Source organism: Oryza glaberrima, chromosome 6, assembly GCF_000147395.1.
Source record: "Oryza glaberrima chromosome 6, OglaRS2, whole genome shotgun sequence".
NCBI classification, from domain to species: Eukaryota; Viridiplantae; Streptophyta; class Magnoliopsida; order Poales; family Poaceae; genus Oryza; species Oryza glaberrima.
The window spans coordinates 10,282,538-10,304,090 of record NC_068331.1 but is presented as its reverse complement, the minus strand read 5'-3'; the positions used below and the strand labels follow the sequence as shown (position 1 = coordinate 10,304,090).

Below are 21,553 nucleotides of genomic sequence, written 5' to 3'. Positions count from 1 at the left end.
AAAAGAAGAGCATAGGCCAAAGGACCCCACCTATTAGCTGAAAGGTATGCATAAACTAAAAATGAGATCTATAGAAAATGATGGCAAAAACGGTTTGATGACAATGTTTGTCCCCCCCCACCTCCTCCCCCGGCCAAAAAAAAAAAAAAAACAGTGCTCTTTTGGTACCTTCTTTTTCTCTTCAACTCATTTAATGTCTACAATACATTGTACATGATCACAACATTGGGAGTGCTCTACGCCTACGGCCTGTCTAGATGGATGAAATGTCGTGATAGCTGGGCCCTGGATGCAAGAAAATTTTAAGCTTTACAGAAATGTGTTTTACATGTATGGTTGAGCCTGACTATGAGCCCCACATTACATCTAGTCCACTGTCCACGTGGTGGTGTTCAATTTTGTATGTGGTTATTTTTACAAATGTACTAAAATGGTTTCCTGAGCCATGATCATCCCTAATCACCTGCGTTCGACCTTTTGGCTGGTTCTGTGCTTGGGCTAGAAGGGAGAGTGGACTCTGCAGAGGGGAGAAGTAATGGTTGACCTGCATCTAGGTTTGGGCCCAAGAAAACATGGAAGATTTCATTGGAGAGATGGGTAAAAACATTTTTTTCTTCGTTGTTTATACTTTATAAGCACGTGAAATGTATTTACTCCTGTATAAAACGCTAGCCATTAAAAATTGATTTTATTTTAAGATTCATGTACTTTGTTTAAATAAATGTACCACAAAGCCCTTTAAGAAATTGTTTTTTAGATCAGAAAATATCAAATTTAGTTCAAAAATATTGTAGAAGCAAACTGGACTATTTGAAACCCACATGAAATGTTTCAATAGTTCTGAAAACCTGGAAGTCTCTTTTGGCTCCTAAAAATTGGGCAAGCAGGACTTAACTTCGATGTTTATAATCATGGTTTGATTTTTGGGAACACTTACATGGGATATATGAATGTAGCATAGTGATTGTGTCTGACTTTAGCCAGCTAATATATTGGAAAGTACAAAATGCATCCTAGTAAACAAAGAAATCATGTGTTGATAGTGTTACAAGGCACAGTAACATCTAAACTAACTGACTTGACTATCCCCTTGTTGCCTTGTTGGTCTACCTGAGAAGGCTGATCATTTTGTTGCTCCTTTTCGCTGGATAGAATCTTGTGGAGTGCAGCAAAGCATAGTGTAGTGATAACGAACTCCATGAAATATCCAGAAGACTCTGACCTCATTCTGGAGCCAGCCATGTAGGCTAGTAGGAGGCCGAGCAAGTTCATGACCATGGTTAAATGCATCACCTTAAACGACCGGTTCTCCCTTAGCAGTTTCTCCGGTAGCAACAGGATGATAACAACAATGGATGCCATGAAGGAAAAAGAGTTGCTGTAAAAGAAGATGAGGTAACGGTACCTTCTGTTGTCATGCATAACTGGGTCACCGGCTGCATGACCATTGCTATTGCCCTGCCACACACCCCCAGGTGGGTTGAGGCCGGCCTGGTAAGTAACACTTGCCGCCAGGACTGCTAACAGCATCAAGTATTTGCGTGTTGCATGTTTCTTTTTTGAGTCTTCCTCTTCCCTAAGAGAGTCTGTGTCTGTTCTATTCCGTTCAACGGACTTGTTGGATGTATTTTGTTTGGATTCACCCTCATATTTTATTTCCGAGGATTCCACTGTGCTGTCATCTTCCTTTCTTTTAGGGGACTTTGCTGCCGTGTTATCTTCTTTTATTTCAACAACAAACTTTGTCTTAGTGAAGGCTTCTTGTTTCACAGGGGTCTTAACTCCGCTTCCTGTCTCTAAATCTTCTTCGTTGGTTGACATGCTTCCTGTATTGACATCTCTATGATAGAAACATATTAGGACTAAGATCATAATGAAGAGCACTAAAGCTACCAACCCGAAGATATATATGGATGTTTTTAGGTGTTGGGTGCTTCCGGCAGCATAGGCACACATGAGAGCAAACATGCCTACCGCTGTGCAAACTGAGAGAGCATAGCTTCGTATGGCTGGTCTGTACAGGATTGGGTTCACAAGGAGTATAATGAGTGCAATCGATGACATGAAGCTCACTGAGTTGCAATAGAAGAACGTCTTATAACGGCGTGGATAGTTGTAAAAGATGACAGGGTCGCCTGCATTGTGCCCAAACTCATCATCCTTCAGCCGAAACCCACCTGGTGGGGTCAACCCAGCTTGGTAAGTGAGGGTTGCACCCAACACAGCAAAAAGGAGCAACCTCTTGCGCCTTTTGTCCTCAAGCTTCCTGTCCTTGTCCCCACCCTTCTTTCCTATGTCCTCATCTTCAAGTGTGACGAACAGAACATGAATAATGACATAGACTAGGACAGCTCCAGCCAAGGAAATAACATAAATGGATGTGGTTACATCTCTGCAGCTCCCAGCAGAGTATGCACCAATTAGGCCAAACAAATCCAGTATCATGGCAAACTGTAGTATGCGGCGCTTGAGCATAGGTTTATACTGGACCAAGATGATGATGACCAAGGACGCTGCAAAGGCCATTGAGTTGCCGTAAAAAAATACCTTGTAACGTTCTGGTTGCATGGATAGGAGTATTGGATCACCAGCCTCATGTCCGTTCCAGTTGTCCTGCCAAACACCACCTGGTGGGACTAGTCCTGCTTGGTATGTGACAGTTGCTACAAGAGTGGAAAGCAATACAACAAGAGATTGAGCCTTCTCCAGAATATCCGCATTGCTTGTATTTGTGTCTGCTCCACCATTGCTCGTGTCCGTCTGCACTCCAACATTTCTTGTGGTCGGTGGTTCACCATTGCTTGTGGGCAACTTGGCTCCACCATGGCTTGTGCCTGTTTGTTCTCTTCTACTGCTTGGGTTTGCCTCTGCTTCACCATTTCTTCTGCTCGTCCCATTACTTGACCTAGTCATTCATGAGTATGTGTATTTAAGATGGAATTGCATATGTCAATAATATTTGGAAGCAGAAAAATATACATGCATTCCATACCTGTCACTTGAATCTGACTGATGGAATATAATTGCCTTGAGGACAATAATGCATGCAAGAACGGCAAAAACCAGACTGCCCACATAGATGGTAGAGTCACTTTCTCGGCTGCTTCCGGTGGCATAGGCCCCCGCAAGACCGACAAGAGCAATAGAGATGTATGCTTTGAGCACTATAGTCCGCACCGGGCTAGTTGTGCTCGGAACCTTGTCATGGAGTAATGGAATGATGAGCCGCTTGTCTAGAAGCAGCATAATGGTGAGCAGGGACATGACAAATGCAGTAGCATTTAAGAGAAAGAACGCCTTCAGTCGGATAGAATGGTGTTCCCGCATGACTGGGTCGCTTGCCTCATGGCCTTCCTTTCTGCTGTCCCAGTAGCCACCAGGTGCACTCAACCCAACTAGGTAAGTGATGCTCATCACAAATGTCGCAAGAAGTAGCAGGAGCTTGCGGTGCCGCTGCTTTTCCTCCTCTTTGTTATCACCAGGTTGGGATGGCTGATTGTTTGGCACTTCTTTGCAACCTGCTTGAGATTATCCTGTTGCTGTTAGGAACAGTTTATGGTTTCTGTCAAATACACATAATTAGAGGCATTACCTATGCATCTGAACACTATTAGTATCCCAGAGGCATTACGTTTGCATTTCAACACTATCCCAGGGAATGAAGTCAGCACAATTTGAACCGCCATGTAGACAAAAATGGCGACTAACACACAGACATTCCTGGTTTTTAGCACATTCCGGCTGGTCCCAGCAGCATAGGCCCCCACGAGTCCCAGCAAATCCAGCACCATGGCCATCCGCAGTGGAATCATGGAGATCCATAACTTTTTCGTATCGTGTATGAGGGCAAGGATGAAGATGATGATGATGACCACAATGGACATAGCGAAGGCAGCTGCATTGCAGTAGAAGAAAACAAGGTACCGGGGGTAGTGGGTGTCCCGGATGATGGAGTCACCGGCCAGGTGCCCGGCCTCAGTATCCTGCCAGACACCCCCCGGTGGGTTGAACCCTGCTGTATATGTCACCGTGGCCACCATAATGGCCAGCAGCAAGAGGTACTTCCGCAACTGAAACTCCAGTGGTTCGGCGTCATCTCTGGATCTCTCTGATGGGTGGTTATTCACCATTTGCTAGCTGGGGAGTAGTGACAGAAAGGAGGAGCCTCAAGGTGGCAACGACTCGATGTGAAGCAGGTGCTTCGTCATGTTGCTCATGCATGCGCTATATAGAGTTGTGGTATACAGATCTAATGGAGACTTTCTTCCAATTTCCTCGTCATTTTTAAAAGTGTAGTTGATTTTTTTTTAAGGAAGCAAGTGATGTTAATTCGAGCTCATCTTGTTTACTCCTTTGTTTCAGTTTCCCATGAATATATCTACGATCAACGGAGGCACTTGCATATTTAATATGGTCGTCTGATCTGGACTTATCTATACTTTATTTGACCTGGAAGATCTGGGAGTTATTGTATTCTTCTGCGAAGATGACTTTTTGGAGTCTATTAGATATCCAACCCCCAAGTCAAGATTTGATTAAGTTGCCATGTTTCTCTTGCTTAGTCTAGTTTTGCAGGTTGAAAGCTTCTATGGTAGCAACGGCTACTGGCAGTTCATTTTTACTGCAAGGCAAGTCACTGTAGTTCTTATTAACACAAACCATTTAACATTGAATTATCTTGTCTTCATTCCGGTGCTCTATTTCAGTATGTGTATGATATATATGCAGGATAAAGATGGAAGCGTATCTTAATTTGAACTTCCAGAATGCCAGCAAAATTCATGTTTGGTCAAATGCCCACTGTCTTTAACTTCGGCTCTCTGTAGTTGTGTGCTTCCTTTCCAGCTGAGATGTTGCATTTTGACTGCACAAGTTTACAGATTGCAAGTTGCAACTGTCACTGGTTCCAACATTGTAAAGAATTTAATGGATCTAGTCATATCTGATGCATATGCCAGTACATTGCCTTGAGTCCTTAACACTGGGGAGAGTAGACTTTTTTTAGATTACACAATAATAAAAGTGCAAGTTGGATCTTAGATGTAATGTTAGCACGGAATTGAGATCACCTGCAGTTGCTATAGCCACTGCAACTTAAGCAGTCACATAGTCACATAGGCACCGTTGGATTAGAAAGTAGCGGTCAAGATTTCCCTAGTCACTATTTGTCAAACACTGTAGCCAGATATCTCCTGTAGCGAACACTGTAGCATCTCCTTCGTTTAAGTTAGCACACACCTTTATTCAGCACGTGCTATTTAATTAAGCTCCATGGATATGGTGAAGAATCAACTGGAACTAGTACTAGGGCTACTTAACAAAAGGTAGCAATTGTATGTGAGTGACCATAAAATAGTTCTGGAGAGAGATTAATAAAGAGACTCACTAAGAAACATATTTTTGGGATAGATGTTAATAGTAGAACTCGTGCAATTTGAGATGCAGTCTGACTGACAAGAAAAGAGATCGTTTGTGAAGTCGTCGTTTTCATGCTGAGTACTTTGAAATAACTATGATCCCTAAGACCATTCCCAACCTAAGACACTAGATATGATTTTCATAAACTCCACATCATCAAAAAAACTAGTACTAGATACTACTGTTCCAATACAAACACAACTATTTCATACTTAAATTTAATACTACTTAGCTCTTGGATGTTGTGTAAAAATTATGTCTCATGCAAGACATAGTTTCCTTCTCTTTCCTCATTTATTCACTTGTCACATCATTTTTCATTCTAGCTGACAGCTTATTTAATGCTATGGACACCATCCTAGTCATTGGGTTGGGAATGGCCTAACAGTAACCGCGCGTAGATCACAGTGACACAGAAACCTAATTGCTCTTAAAGCTAGATAACAGCATAGTAAAATAGTATTCCTTGTCGTACGAGCCTGCCATGTGCACTGGATTCACACCTGCCTGAGTTCCCGTCCATCCTCAGATGAAACCTGAATTTACTGAATTCATACACAAGCAGTAGTTGTTCTTAATCTACCTATTATGTAGTACTAAATGAACTCGAACTTTGATCCCCTACAAGCAAGAAAAAAAAAAAGGAGTTTGGAGGTGGGGGGGGGGGGTGGGGGGCGAAATTTATCCCCTTCATCATTTGCCGAAATTAGAAAAACTGCTGCTCAATATATCTGAATTGTGCTAGAAAATCGAAATTAGGTTGATCAGATCGAAGACATCATTTGATATAGCTCCAACTTCTAAATTTAACTCCAAGAGTTGAGTCTGAAATAGAGTTGTGGAGCAACCTAAACCTAGCTCCACCTATCTAGTTCATTTTGTGATAGCACTCTAGTCAGCTCCACTACTATTTTAGATGGAGCTGAAACTATTTGGCTAGAATTAACTCTAGAAGAGATGGAGTTGGAGCTAGAGCCGTGCCATACAGGCACTAAATAGACTGGAAAAAGACCAACTTGACTCCCTTAATTATCGGTCGAAATCTAATTTGTATCATTCGATCACAAAACCAGGTATATCAACCCCTCAACTATTAAAACCGTTCAAAATGACTCCCTCGGCTATTTTGTAGGTGGATGGCAATGCGCGAATCCATATGGCAGCCCAGTGGTTGTGAAGATTAAAAATAGACATGGGGTGACAAGGGGAAAAAGTGTGGGGCCCACGTGTCAGTCCCCACTCTTATCATGCATCCCCTCTCTCTCCTCCTTTCTTTCACGCACGAGCGTTGACACCTTGACAGCGAACGGTGTAGCTCTGCTTGTCACCCTCCTCCCAGGAGGGGAGCGGCGGCGATGATGGAGCGAGCTGACGAGGCAACCACCGTACCTGGGTCATGTCGTCTACCACTCGAGCAACACGCTGCCATAGCAATGAAGGGGAGGAAGCCACCAACATCGCATGACAGCAGCACAAGGTAGACAATCCAGCAGCGCGCTCCCACCTAGTGTCATCGTAGGCAGGCGGTGGAAGTGGGTAGCTACCTACAGCAACCGGCACACCCGCAGGTGCATCTCCCTTCATGGTACCACCAGACCCCCCCCCCCAGCGGCGGCAGCGGTGGAACCCTCTATCCTCCACATGTGGTCGCAATCGTAGCCACTGTTGTTCTTCTTGCTCAACTCGCTCCCGATGCTGTCGTATGCCGATTTAGTCACACTGTTGACTATCTTGCCCTCCTCGAGCCCAAACCCATTGCCACTCGAGCTACCACCATGGAAGGGCAGACACCGGCCGTCACAGGGCAATATCCCCTTCGGGTTCTCTTAGTTGAGCCCGCTTTGGCCGGTGCTCGTGAAGCATGAGGAGGCCTCGGCGGCAGAGGAGTGTAGATCGAACGTCCACTCCACCAAGACGCACGCCGTTGCTGATGGCGACAAGGTCCACCTCCTTACTGCAGGCAATGACGTGATCCTCGCCTACTAGGATGTGCCCTTCGAGATGCCCGTCCGCTGCCAACTGCGATTACATCCGTCTGGCAAAGAAGCAGCGACAATCAAAAGTCGCGTCGTTGCTCCTTGTTTGTCTCTGAGGTCGCGTCATTGCTTCTCATCGTTGTTTCGAGGGCATCGAGCCCAAGGGCAGCATCGATCATGGCCTTGCTGCTTTAGGTGGGCAGCGTGCTCTGGCGGTGGACTCGGTGGCGAGGGCTCATCGCGAGCAAGCGCCTGTGTAGCGCCCGTTCCGTCGTGGCGCCTAGCGGGAAAACTATCTCTTAAAAACCCTAATTGCGAAATCTGTTTCTTTGCTTGTTGTCTAGTGTCCGTGCCATCTCAGATCTCAAATCCCCGATCTATCGTCGAGTTCAATCCCGAATCCAAATCCTTCCCAAATCAAATCCCTCCGCAAAAGTCTATTTAGCCTCCCTCGGGTTCGATGGGCCGAATCCCTCTCGGCCCATCTCCCCCTTCCTCCCCGGCTCTCTCTCTCTCTCTCTCTCTCCCTCTCCCCCGCTCTGCCCGTGCGCTGCGCACGCGTGCGCGTGAGCCGCGCTGAGCCGAGCGCCCCCGCCCCCGCTGCCGCCGCCCAAATAGCCGCGCCGCCCGTTGCTTCCCGCGCGCGCGCGCGCCGTGGTGGCCGACCGCCTGCTCGCCGCCGCCGTCAGCCTCTGCCGTGCCTGCCCGCGCCTGCAGCCCGTGTCGCCGCTCCGTTCCAAACCGCCCCCGCCGTCATCGCCATCGTCATCGTTTCGGCCCGCCTCTCTCCACGCGCTAACCTCCAAGGGACGGAGGCAGAGCCCTCCGCCCTCTCTGCCGCGTCGCCCTCTCTCCCTTCTCCTTTTCCCGAAATGGCAAGGAGGCAAGCCCCCTTTCCTCTCCTCCTTTTCCCCTTTTCTCTCCCCGCCGGCGTCATCCTTCCCCCCCACCTCTGCGCTGCTTGACCGCTCGCGCCACCCGCCTCATTTCCTTGACCGCCCCAAGGTCGGTTTCCAAACCGACATGGCCGTCCGATAAACCCAAGCGCCCCCTTCCTTTTCCCCTCCCAAATCTTCCCCGTTTTCGCCCGCGCCATTGCCGTCCCTCTCGCCGACCGTCGCCATCACGTGTGCTGGAGGAGCCAGCACGAGCAAGGACGCGGAAGGGGACTCCGGGCGCACCCTCTCCTTCCTCTTCCCCGGCCCGAGGCCGGAGAGATCGCTCTCGTGCCGTCGGCCCATCGTCGCTGCGCCCTTCCCCGCACGGTAGTGCCTCCCTCCGTTCTCCCTTCTCGTTCCATCTCCCCCCTTAGACTCGGGTAGTAGCACGAGTAGCCTCCCCGTAGCTAGCTGGCGCCGCCCCGACTGCTGTCGTCGCTCGCCGCGTGCTCGCCGCCGTCGCCGCCCGAGCTCGAAAGCGCCTCTCGTCGCCGGCCTTCCTCGATGCAATTCCGCCAAATCCGACGCTAGCAACGGATTCCCGTAGCCGCTTAGATGCTATCACCGCCAGGAATCGACCCCTCGTGACCTCGTCGCCGTTTCCCCCTTCTCCCACCGCCGGTTGCTGCCGCCGCAATCCGCCGCAGTCGAGCATCCCCCGGCGAATCCGAGCCGTTGGCTCGTCTCCCCTCGTCCCGTGCAACCTCCCGGTGTGCTCGCTTTCACCTGTATCGCCGTGGTTCGCTCCGCCGCTCGTCGCTGTCGTCCACCGTCCGTTTCGGCCGGCGTCGTCGTCTACCTCCCGCCGGCCCGCGTGGCAGCCACGTAGGCGCCACGTCGGCGCCACCTCGGCCGCAACCGGACCGACCGACCCGGCCAGCCGCCCCCTCCGTTTCCCTCCCCGTGCGCGCGGTCCACCGCGAGCCGTGAGGCTGCGCGTGGGCCCGCCGCACCGCATCCTCCGCGAGCCACGCGCATGCGCCGCGCCTCCCTCCCCAAACCCTAGCACGCCCCCGCGTGCACCTCGCTCACGGTGAGCCGAGTCGCTGACAAGAGGGTCCCACCCGGGACCACGCTGGATGGACCCGGCCCACCGGCTCTCTCTCTCCTGCCCGCCCGCGCGCGCGCCTTGGGCCGCCTTCTTGGGCTGGCTGGCCCATTAAGCTCGGCCGAGCCGCCCCTTTCTCTCGGGCCGCGCCCTAGCCGCCCGAGGAAAGTCTAATTTCCCTCCCTCCTTCTTTTCTTTTCTTTTCTTTTTCAAAAAGGATTTAAAGAAATCCTTTCCCTTTAGACCAAAAATCCAATAATTTTAGAAATTCAATATCTTCCCAACCGTAAGTCCGTTTGACTCCGTTCAACTTCCAAAATTCCTCAAATCTCGAGATCTATCTAATGGCACGCTTAGAGGTCAATAATAGGGCTTTATTTTCGCTGATTGTTGAGTTGTCCCGTTTCGCGTGTAGTTTCAGAGCCCGAAGACCCACAGTGCGAGGATTTCGAGGATCAAGCTCAAGATCTCGAGCAAGGCAAGCCACCTTTGAACATCTTGAGCCTATATTTAAACTTAATTATGTTGCTTGAAAAATATTATGCATTGATAGGATTGCACTTAATCTGCTTGTCCCGTCTGCAAGGCAGATCGGCGGACCTACCTAACTTGTTGCATTTGTCCCTTCCACTGTAATTGTTATACTATGTTCCCTTGTAACCACCTAGTTGCGCCTCGGTAATCATGCACTCTGCACGAGTATCGACGGTCGCCTTCAAACATAAAATCTGAGAAACATTTTGGGTAAAACTTGGGTTTACAAAAGACTTGGAAAACCCGACGCCTGGGTCGGTGCTTGCGAACTAAATGAATTTCCAAAATCACGGACCGGGGGACGTGCCGGGAGTACGGTTTCCCGCTCTTGCACTTAAAGACCGTTTCCTTGGAATTTCATCCGAACATAAGACAAGTACGACCACATGGGTGGAATGGGACACCCCTGGCTGTGTAACTAGCTAATCGGGGGAGCCTTGATGCCAAGAGACATGTGGATTCGCCGGGGTGGTGTTGGGGAGGACCCCTGGGCTTCCTGGCACAGTATGGTCTGGGACCTAATCTGGTGTTGGTCTGGGACCCCTCTCGTTGGCATATGGTGAACCTGTGTCGGCTTTTGAAATGCCTTGTCATGAAAGCCTTAAGGTCTCTAGTTGTGGCCGTTCTGCATGGGCTGGATGATCCGGGTTAGTAATGTCGTGTGGGTAAAGTGTACCCCCTCTGCAGAGGTTATTAAACTGTTCAAACAGCTGTGCCCACGGTCATGGGCGGATGTGAGGTGATTCCTAGCGTAGTTTTGTTTGATTACTGCCTTGTGAAATTTTCTATTGTGGAATGGGTTTGATGTTTGGAAAATTTGCGGCTGATGGGATCAGCCAGGCCCGGGTGGTCGTTTGAAAGCTGTTGGCCGGATGCCAATCTTGATCAATTCAAAAGACTGATACATTGCACATACTCCGACCGGACGAGACGCACTGTCCCATCCATGTCGTTTGAGAAGCAGTCACTTAGTTGTTTCAAAAAGGAGTTCAAATAAAATGAATTGCAAAAACAACAGCCTTTCCTTGAAGCCTGCATTAAACACTTATTTCCCATGGCTTGCTGAGTACTCCCGTACTCACCCTTGCTCTATATAAATAATCCCCCCCAGTTGCTGAAGAAGATGAAGCGGATCCCGTTGACGAGGAGTTCTTCCAGGAGCAAGTCGGCTACGATGAGTTTTAGGGTTTCGGCCTAGTTCCCAAGTCGCGCCTGTGATGTTTGGTCCAAGTCTTGGCTTCCGCTTCCCTTTTGTAATGCAGTTGTGAGCTCGGGATCTGTCCGCAGCCCAACATGACTGTACTCCTACTCTATAATAAAGAGACCTCTGTTGCTGTGATATTCTGTCTTCCTGTGATACCAGCACTATTTCCTGGGACTGGTATCGATTAACAGGTTAATTTGGAGCGTCACGGGCTAGTTCTGCTCGGGACTAGTTCGGGGCGTGACAGCCTGGAGGACCACCCTGTTGCCGCCCGTTGCCGCCTTGCTGCATCCCACCACTGCCCTACTGCCATTCTCGCCACCGTCGTGAGGAAATATGGGGGAGTGAAGCACGCTAAGGAAGAGAAGAAAGAGAGGCGCCAATGACAGGTGGGCCCCACATAATTGACAGCTATTTGGACTAGGCCAACATGCCATGCCAGCGAAAACTACTCTAATAACCGTTGAGAGAATTAAGTTACACCTATTTCAATTGTTAGAAGCTCAAGATATATGGTATTGCGGTTTAGGAATATGATTAAGGTTGGATCTGTATTTAAGGGGCTGAAAGTGAACTTATTTCCAAATAAACCAAAGGCGGTAGTAGTTGACAGCCATGCGAAATTTTAGTCCACTATATCTTATTACTCGGAATAAGTTTATTTGACATCTCTCAATTCTTGCTCTCGATTAAATCACCTCCCTCAATCTCAACACCATAACTTTTCCATCTATCAAAACCGGTGTAAAATGGTTCTGCAGTTTTGAGAGTGTTTTCACTGACATGGTGCCTAGGTGTCATGGTTGACTTAGTCTTCATCTGACGTGGCGGCTATACGGTGCTTACGTGGCATTAAAAATTCAATAGGATCCACATGTCAGTTGCAACCCTCCCGAAAAAAATAAAATAATGTATGAGCCTCACAAGTCAATCACATAAAAAAATTAAAAATATTATGGGACTCACATGTCATCCCTAACCTCGTGGCGGTCACTAGCAGTGGCGTGGGTGGCTAGGTGGCACTGTGGTCCATGGACCACCTAAAAATATAATAAAAATTCTATAATGACCCATTTAATTTAATTGACCTATTATATTATATATATATAGACGGATTATTTTACTCTAAATTGTAGCTCCGCCACTAGTCGCAAGTGGAGTCACAGCGGACGACGCCGCAGGCACGGGGCTGCTTCATCCCAAAACGGAGGGAGGAGCTGGACCTCAGCACATCGCGCCTTGTCGTCCGGCTCGTCGCCTTCGGGCACGACTCGTCGCCTTTGGGCACGACTCGTCGCCGTCCGTCCACGCCTGCGGGGAACACAACCTCCTCCTCCGCCGCCTCCCCCTGCGCCGCCGCCGCGCCGTCGACCTTGGGCCTCTCCTCTGGCTCGGGCTCAACCTGCACGCAGCCACGCACACACACAGTCACAAACACGATTAAGAAACATCGACGGAGATGGAAACGATCACTGCAAATCGAAACAAAAAGGAATGAATAATTAATGGATTGATCAGTCACTTCGGGCTTCTGTCCTCGGAGCTTCTTCGAGTGGTCGAACGCCGGCTGCAGGTGTGGCACGCAGTCGATGACATTGCCGTCTGGGCTCTGCATGCACAACACGATAACCAACCACCAGCTTAGCTCCGGCGAGACCTCCTCTCGATAGCAAGAGGACAAGTAGCTAGCTACTCCTAGCTAACAAAGCTAGCAGCTGACGGTGTGAGTGAGAGAAAAGAAGCCTTCTTCAACCTGGCCACTTACGCCATGATCTTCCCGTACCTCCGCGGCTCATCCTTGCCATGGAACGGCAGCGTAGCGTCGTCGACCTCGTGCCATTACTCCTGTGCTTCGCAGATGCCAAGCAAGAAGAAGCCAGCAGAAGAAACGCGACTCTCTAGGGCGGCAGCGCCGGCGGTGACGGGGACGGCTCTCTCTCCCCCCTTCTCCCCGGTCTCATTTTCTTCTTCGCGGAGGACAGCAAGGGAGCGTGGGGCGGCGACCGGTGGTGGACGGCGACGGCAGTGGGACGGAGCTCGGCGAGGGAGCTTCAGTGGACACCACGTCGAGCTCGTCAAGGACATCTTAGTGGTAACAAGATGAGAGATAGAGAGATGTGGGTGAAGGATAAAGACTTATATGTGGGGCACTATATTTTAATATTTGTTTTGTCTGATTGAAATGTGAGTTCATTAAACTTTTATTTTTTATTTTTAACTGACACGTAAGTGCCATGTAGACGCCAAATGGCACGAAAACTAAGTATCGATTTGCACCAGTTTTCGAAGATGGGGAGACGTTAAACTTAGAATTGCGGTTGAGGGAGACTAGGGACATCAAGTAGACTTATTCCTTAGATCGTAATATATCGGCCAAAAATGGCCCACTTATGCTGTTAAATTGGCTGGTGTAGACCAGCTCAATGGGCTAAAATGTGATCCACAGGACCACAGCCCACAGAAATTAATAGGTCAAAGGAATAAGGTCACCGAAGATCCCTCAACTTAACAGCAAGATTTTTTAAGATCCCTTAACTTTAAAACCAAAAATGTGTACCTCTAAACTCCCTCAAACCGTTCACCGGAGGTCCCTCGGCAGTATTTTTACTTGGTTTTACAGACGTGGCATCCTAGTCAGCAAAAAAAAATTAAAAAATTACATGGGCCCACATGTCAGTTGCATCCCAGTCTCTTTTCCTTTTTATCTTCTCTTTCGGCAGCGCACCGCGGCGACCTCTTCGCCTCAGGCCGGGCGGCGGCGTGCGCCTCGACCCAGGCAAGAGCGTCGGCAGCGGAAAGGGGCTGCGGCGGCTGGAGCAGGCGGAGGGGCGGCGTTAGTGGGCGAGCGCGGCTGCAGCGGCTGCAAGCGGCGGGCGAGCGCAGCCGCAGAGGGCGAGTGGCAGCGGGCGGCGGCGCGCGGCCGGAGCAGGCGGAGGAGCGGCGTCGGCGGCTGCAGGCAGCGGTCTGGGCCCGGGGACGCGAGGAAGAAGGCTCCGTCGAGGGCGCGCGCGCCGGCGTAGAGCGTGGCGAGGGAGCCCGGCGCGGCGACGCTGCGTGCCTGGCGAGGACGCGCGCGGTGAGCCCCGCGGGCACGCGGAGGAGGACGAGATGAGGAAGTCCACCATCGTGCATCTCGATCGCGTACGCACTTCAGCCGGCTGTGCCCCGGCGTCGCGCAGGTGGACGTCCGCTTCGTGTTCTGCTCCATGACCGATGTTTGACGATATTTTGTCATTTTACGCTAAGCAAACAAGATTACTACTCCCTCCGTCCCATAATATAAGGGATTTTGAGTTTTTGCTTGTAACGTTTTACCACTTGTCTTATTCAAAATTTTTTGAAATTATTGATTATTTTATTTGTGACTTAATTTATTATCTACAGTACTTTAAGCACAACTTTTCGTTTTTTATATTTGTAAAAAAAATTTGAATAAGACGAGTAGTTAAACCTTACAAACAAGAACTGAAAATCCTTTATACTGTGAGACGGAGGGAGTATTTATCAAAGAAGCTAGCTCGCTGGTTTTTATGAGATGCATGGGCCATGCAAACTGCGCACGTATTAGTGTATACGCATCTATATATGTGGCTAACCATATGGCTCATATGCATTAGGTGGGGGTCTGCAGCTGGCGGCCGGTGAGAGCAACGGCGGTGGCAGCGGGGTCGGCCGCTCCGCCCGCAGCCCGCCGCCCGCATCCGCGCTCGCCCATGGCCGCTTTGCCTGCCGCCGGCGAAGAGTGAAGAGAGAAAAGAGAAGAGAAGGAGAAGAAAAGAGAAGAAAAAATCGATGCGTTCCCGGCGGTGCGGCGGCTCGACTTCGAGTTCGCGCCGTTCGACGCGTCGGAGTCACCAAGGCATGGGTGCTCGGCTCGCTCGGGGAAGTCGGCGTCGTCGCCTCCACCTCCACCTCCGCCGCCTCGGGTTCAAGTGCAACAGCGCCGTGTGGCGCGCCATCCGCCGTTGCCTCTCCGCTCTGCCGGCCGCGCGCTCGCTCGCTGCCGCCGCCACCCCACTCCACTCCGCTGGTCGTCGCTAGCTCGCCCGCCTGCAGCCGCGCTTGCCCGCCGCTTGCCGCAGCCGCGCTCGCCCACTGACGCCGAAAGAGAAGAACAGAAAAAGGAAAAGAGACGGATGCAGCTGACACGTGGGTCCCACGTAAATTTTTTAAATTATTTTTGCTGATTAGGATGCCACGTCAGCAAAACTGGATAAAAATACTGTCGAGGAACCTCCGGTGAACGGTTTGAGGAAGTTTAGAGGTACACATTTCTGATTTTATAGTTAAGGGATCTCAAAAAATCTCGCTATTAAATTAAGGGATCTTCGGTGACCTTATTTCCATAGGTCAAAAGGTAGGCAGGCTGACCCATATATTTCGGCCCACGTCGAATGTTTGGTAAGCTAAATAAGGCCCTATTTCTACATATATATCAGAATGGAGTAAGTTCACTTAGACTTTCTTAAATAGTGACCAAATATGATTTATATCGCTAAACCGTAATACCGGATATCTCAATTCCTCAATAATTAAAACCGGTGCACTTTAAATCCCTCGATGGTTTTGGAGAGTGGTTTCACTAACGTGACATCCCAGTCATCAAATAAATTTTAAAAAATAAAGTGGGGCACGCATGTCATCATCCTCTCTCTACTAACCTCTCTCACCCTCCCCCCTTTCTTCTACTCGGCCTGACATCAGCAGGGTACTGGCACAATGACGGGGAGCGGCGGCGGAGGTAGCGGGACGATGGTGGGGCTCTCCTCTCTCCCCCACCCTGGCCCCTTCTGCCCTGACGCTAGTGGCGGAGTGGCCGATAGCGCAGGAATGTAGGGCAGCGGTGGAGAAGACGGCTTGGAGAATGCTCGCCTCGCATGTTCCATCGCAGGGAAGAGTGGAGAAAGATCGCCAATCGCACTGCCAAACTCACCGAAGAAGCCCTCGGTGGCGACGCTTCCTGTCCCCACCATCGTGCTGGTGCTATGCCGCTATGGAGGAGCTCGGACCTCAAACCTCGGAACCTTGCTGTCCCTGCCGGTTGTCGTGGCAGGCCACCACCATGGTCCTAGCCGAGGATGATGGAGAGCACGGAGTTGTTGGTGTGGGGCTCCATCCCGAGGCAGGAGGCAAAGGAAGAGCATGGCGCACGAAGCCGTGGCGCTCCATCTGGTGGTAGGGATGCAAGCGGGCCGACCCGCGAATTTACTTATAGGTCAAAGAGATGATAACTAATGGATTTTTGTGTCGTGGTCCGGTTTGCCGCATTTAGAGATATAAGTGGGTCAATCTATAAACTCATTTATATGTCAAATTAATAGGTAACCCGTGGGTTACCCACTAATTTTGCCTATAAGCGGGTTTACGGACAAGCCCACTTGCAACCTTATCTGATGGCCGTCGAGGCCTAGCTCGGCCATGCCTTCAACGCCGTAGGGCCCCAGAAGCAGCTCGGTCGCGCCTTCTTCAGCTCGAAGGGGTTGCGACCCAACAACTGCTTCCCCAGCTCCAGCAGTCGCCTGAAGAGCTCGCCGGGGACGCTGAGGTTCACCATACCCAGACAGAGAGCTGCCGATCGAGTGTTTAGTCTTGCAAAGATAGAGAGGAGAGAAGGGGCTGACATGTGGACTTCATATTTTCTTATTGTTTTCCCTAGTCACTTACATGTGGGCATCACTTGTATTTTTGACTAGGTTGCCATGTCAACACAAGTTGACCAAGTCAAAGCACCACATCAGCGAAAACCGATGAGGAGTCAAATTGCACCGGTTTTAATAGTTTCTTTGGGGGGAGGGGGGGTCGAGATATCCAGTATTGTTGTTCAGAGATACGAATCAGATTCGGCCACTAGTTAAGGGAGTCAAAGTAGACTTATTCCTGTCAGAATTGGATGGGTCAAAGTTACAAGTAACACTGTACTCTTGGCTCGAATAAAATGCGGTAAATTTGGCTAATACCACGTATCCAGTAACCGTAATGGTAGTAACATTATGATAGAGGATTCTCATCCCACTGTTTTATATTGCTAAACGTAGACTAGCCGATAATAATGCTCACGCCATCATACAATCCAAGTGGCTGCGTTCTAAACAACTTCTTGGCTGAGCTATTGTTCTAAACAACTTGTTTTGTTAAAATAATATTAAAAAATTCTTTTAAAAATTAAATAAATTTTTATTTTAAGGTCATAATAATTAATATTAATTAACCATAACGTTTTGATGGCTCTTTTACATGCCACATAAATTTAGTTAGTTTGGATGAAGCCGATGTAACCATTAGCTAGCAAGTAGCAACTTAGAGCATCTCCAACAGACTCTAAATGCATCTCCAAGCTAAAACTTGGCAACTTCATAAAAAAAAAGTGCTCCAACAGCCTCTTCAACCCGCTGGCCAAATCTCTCCAATCCCTGATGTAATTTGGCCACCCAATATCACTCGCCAACCGTGGGCCCCATGACTCTATCCCCCTCTCTAGCTCTCTCTCCTTGCCAGGCAGCTATCCGGCGGTGCTCCATCAAGCCAGCCTTTACCCGCGGCCAGAGGAGATGGGGTGAGGGCGGCTCGGTGAGGGAGGAGAGACGGTAGGAGGACACGGCATTTCACAAGGTGGCCCAGGGGTCTTCTTCGTTTAAGGCAATGACGACAAGGAAGGAGCGAGGGCGCAAGATCGACGCAGCTCCACAGCGAGGGCGATAGGGCAGCTCGACAGCGAGACAACACAATGTTGGCAAGGGAAGAGCGAGGACGCGATGGCGGCACTGCTCGACAGCGAGGGCGGCTCGGTGTCAAGGGAGGAGTGAGTGCGAGACAATGACACGGTGGTGGTTGGCTGGATGGCTCGGGGCGAGATGACGATGTGGCACCTCTACCACCAGTTGAGGTCGTCGCAGCGTCGCCAGCCGAGGTAGCTGCTCCTTTCGCTGCCGGCCGAGATCACCGGCTGTCATAGCTCCACCTTTCCCACAACGCGAGCTCACCACCATCGCAGTTGGTGCTGCCGCTGCTGCCATAGTCATCTTCTTCTGCTCTCGCCATTTGCCACCAACGGCGATGGCTATCCATCCCTCTCGCCACTTGCCACCGCCGCCGCCTTCTCCCCTCTTCCCAGCACGGTTGCCAACTCAGGATGAAGGATTGAAGGATGTGTGGTTGTGAGGATGGTGGAGAGACTGACATATGAGTCGCACTATCATAGACTTAGAATAGAGAGGGTAGATGGAGATGCTGTTAGAGTGAGCAACGAGTTTATTTTATTAAATCAGATGGAGAGTTGGCTATAAGAGTGTTTGGAGAACCTAATTTAGATAGTCTATTGGAGATGCTCTTACTCATCTAAACCTGACGAACCTAACGAATGTTATAGTGCAAACATTGAACTCGAATGCACAATGGCTACGTACTTTCGGCAGTCGAAGGTCCTAGGGATGAAAACGGAATGGAGGACAGATTATACTCGTAACATATTCGTTTTTTGTTTTTTTGAATAAAAAACAAATACGAATAGCTTGGATATAGAAATAAATACAAATCATATCGAATATAAATAAGGATCTAATATGATCAAACAAGAATACAGAAATAAATATTTCTCGGAACACATGAACCACCTAAACTTGTAACAGAAACAAATAGCATCACACATAATTAGCTCGTTTTATATAAAAAGTTTGATCGAAGACTAAACAATGCTAATTAAGTTCAACATGTACAACATCGTTTGTATAAGTACATTTCTAATTGATATTATCATACAAATTTATAAAATATTTAAAAGTTTAAATAATATTAATAGTGTGGACTTGTATAATTTATAAAGCTCTAGTAAAATCTAAATAGGTATGTTAAAGGTCTAGAGTTAGAAACAAAATAAGTATGTTTTATGTCTTCAGCGGATATCTGGAATTCTATCTCTAAAGAAAAAGTTTTGGAAGATTTTTTTAACCTCAGCCTAGCGGATTCTCCCCGTTACCTGGACCTGGAATAGTCGTATCCGTCGAAAACTCTGATATCATATATGTATTTGTATACAGACTACCTAAGAAATATTTGTATTCGGACTATCTGAGAAGTATTTGCTAATGGTATCCGTATTTATTTTTCTCTATCATCCTAGTTGAGTCTTGGCACGCACCAGATGCATGGAAAGTGATTTTTATCCCGTGAGACTTTTAGAAGTCATCGCATCATTTCTCATCAAAACACATGTAAATAGTTACGAAAAAAGTTTGTAAAATTTTATGACACATTGGTTTGAAGTACATCTACTTTGCATGGTAACTGCTCCGCACGACAAGTGCTTTAACGACTAAAAATCTAAGGGATCCAATTTAGAACAAGGAGTTTTAGAGGAATTTTATAGGGTTCAAATAGAAAAAGGATACATGTAAAAAACGTGTTTGCAAACATCATACTAAAATTGATATGTCAAATGTGGTTGAAACTTCATTTTTATAACAACCCACTAAATCCAATGGTTGAGATTTTGTTAGTAAGAGTTTAGTAAAGATTTCTTAGTACATACGTAAGTATTACTCGTTAAAATACTACAATTTTTTTTTTCATAAATGTCCATTTGGTGTAAAGGAATAGCCATTCCAAAATCTTATAAAATTCCAATTTCTTCAAAATTTCTTGGGACGGTCTCAAATCATAGTGATTTTTGAGAATTAATTTATAATTAGTATGGGATCCAAACCTCTCGGAAAAAATTCTTTCTATATGTTTCTTTTGATGCCTGTATTTTTCTTCGGCGTGCCTGTATTTTTTCTTTCCTTTATTGGAAGAGGTCATTTCTGTACCTTCCGTGTAATTTTCTATGCATGAGAAAAATCTTACGTTTTTCTTATCCATGTGTTTCTTTTATCCTAAATATATGTTCCAAAGTGAAAAATTAACCAAAACAAAGGAAAAGGATGGCACCTTAGGAGATATGTTTTCAGTCTCATCAAGGTGCCTGACCTGTTGATCCACTCGTACTGGACGGACAGGGCATGCACATGCTGTCTTGGTTGCCGCTGCAAACGGATTTTGTCCGAGTGTAATCTCCGCTGCTGTTTTCTGATCAGGTTAGCCTGTTTACTACCTTTTCCTACGTTTCGTACACCTACAAAAATGAAAACATAGTTAAGCAAACGCTAATCATGGGCTGAAGCTCCACTTCTATATTAAGTATGTTATTAGTGTACAACTTGTTAATTACTTGACTCACACCGCTCAAGGTTCATACATCCATCATTACTCCGGAGAAACGCGCTCTATCGTGTCATCCGGTAAAAAACCACTTGTTGTTTTCGACAAGATTCTATATATCATATTTGGTAATGACTTCTTAGATATTTAATTTGAAAACTTAAATATGTGCAAACTTATCTTTAAAAAACTACTTCATAGTACTGCAAACTTATTAGAGTATAAATATAATTAAGGGAACTGCTAGATTTCAAGCGCCTAAAATTTTGTACATTCTTAAGCCCTAAATTTCAGCGTTATGCAATATGTAATATATGTTACTTCTTTTAAACTGGAATTTTGGCGCTACATGGTTGAGTTTGAATATTTTGAGTTTGAGTATTTTTTACCTGTACTGGAATTGTAAGTTTCTATCATGTAGTTCAGCATTTTTTCAATTTTTCCAGGTTAGAATAGTTTGTTGCTTAACTTTTTTATCTTGGAAAGAGGGAGTACTGATGAAAAACAACTACTATGTTGTTATTCAAGGAAATAAAAAAAGTGACATAAATTTTCAAAAAAAATAGTCAAATCGCCCTCAATGAATATAAATTAAGAAAAAAAAATTCAAACGTCGAGTATTGTTTTTCGATAGTTATATTAAGTCCACCTCTACGTACGGAAGTATGAAACCTCCAAGACTCTGAAAGTCACGGAGGGAATGAACGCGCGTGTTCTTGTGGCACACGTATAGTTAATGATCTGACCTTGGAGTTTATATTATTTTTTTCAAGACTTGCAGTTAATTGGATCGACATAACCATAGTTTACGAATAGAGGATATATCTAATTACTTTGATCATGATGCGATTATCTTGCTTTTGAAGTGTTAGACAGCTGGTCGACGACGACGGACAGAGTCAAGTCTATCTTGACAGAGTCAGGGACTTAGTGTACCACTCTCTACTCTGAAAACACTAATTGGTGGCTGCTTGCGCGATTGCGTGGCAACTTTCTTTATATATTTGTATCAATATTATATATACATAGTTTATAAAAATATATAATTTATACATATATATAAAATATCAAATTTATATGTATACGCATTAACGCATAAGGGCTACAATTCTTAACTCCCAAAGGGACGACACCCCTTCATTGTTTCTATTATCATTTGAATGGTTATAAAAAAAAATAAAAAGATTTAACCAGATAGACTAATATGTGATAAATCACTTCGCAAATATATAAACTCAAATTT

At 47.3% G+C, this 21,553-nt stretch overlaps 1 protein-coding gene and 1 long non-coding RNA gene across 2 annotated transcripts; one reads left to right on the top strand and one right to left on the bottom strand.

The window, feature by feature from the left end:
* Nucleotides 1-900: 900 nt before the first annotated feature.
* On the bottom strand, nucleotides 901-4,146 carry LOC127777319 (uncharacterized). Its single transcript, XM_052303895.1, has 3 exons — nucleotides 3,593-4,146; nucleotides 2,993-3,518; nucleotides 901-2,905 (listed from the first exon to the last, which is right to left on the bottom strand). Exons 1-3 carry the CDS (start codon nucleotides 4,128-4,130, stop codon nucleotides 1,030-1,032), a joined length of 2,940 nt encoding a protein of 979 aa, XP_052159855.1. The 5' UTR covers nucleotides 4,131-4,146; the 3' UTR covers nucleotides 901-1,029.
* LOC127777320 (uncharacterized) lies at nucleotides 3,944-4,673 on the top strand. Its single transcript, XR_008018312.1, has 3 exons — nucleotides 3,944-4,058; nucleotides 4,138-4,239; nucleotides 4,363-4,673. It is a non-coding gene; the product is annotated as an uncharacterized LOC127777320 (long non-coding RNA).
* Nucleotides 4,674-21,553: the final 16,880 nt, after the last annotated feature.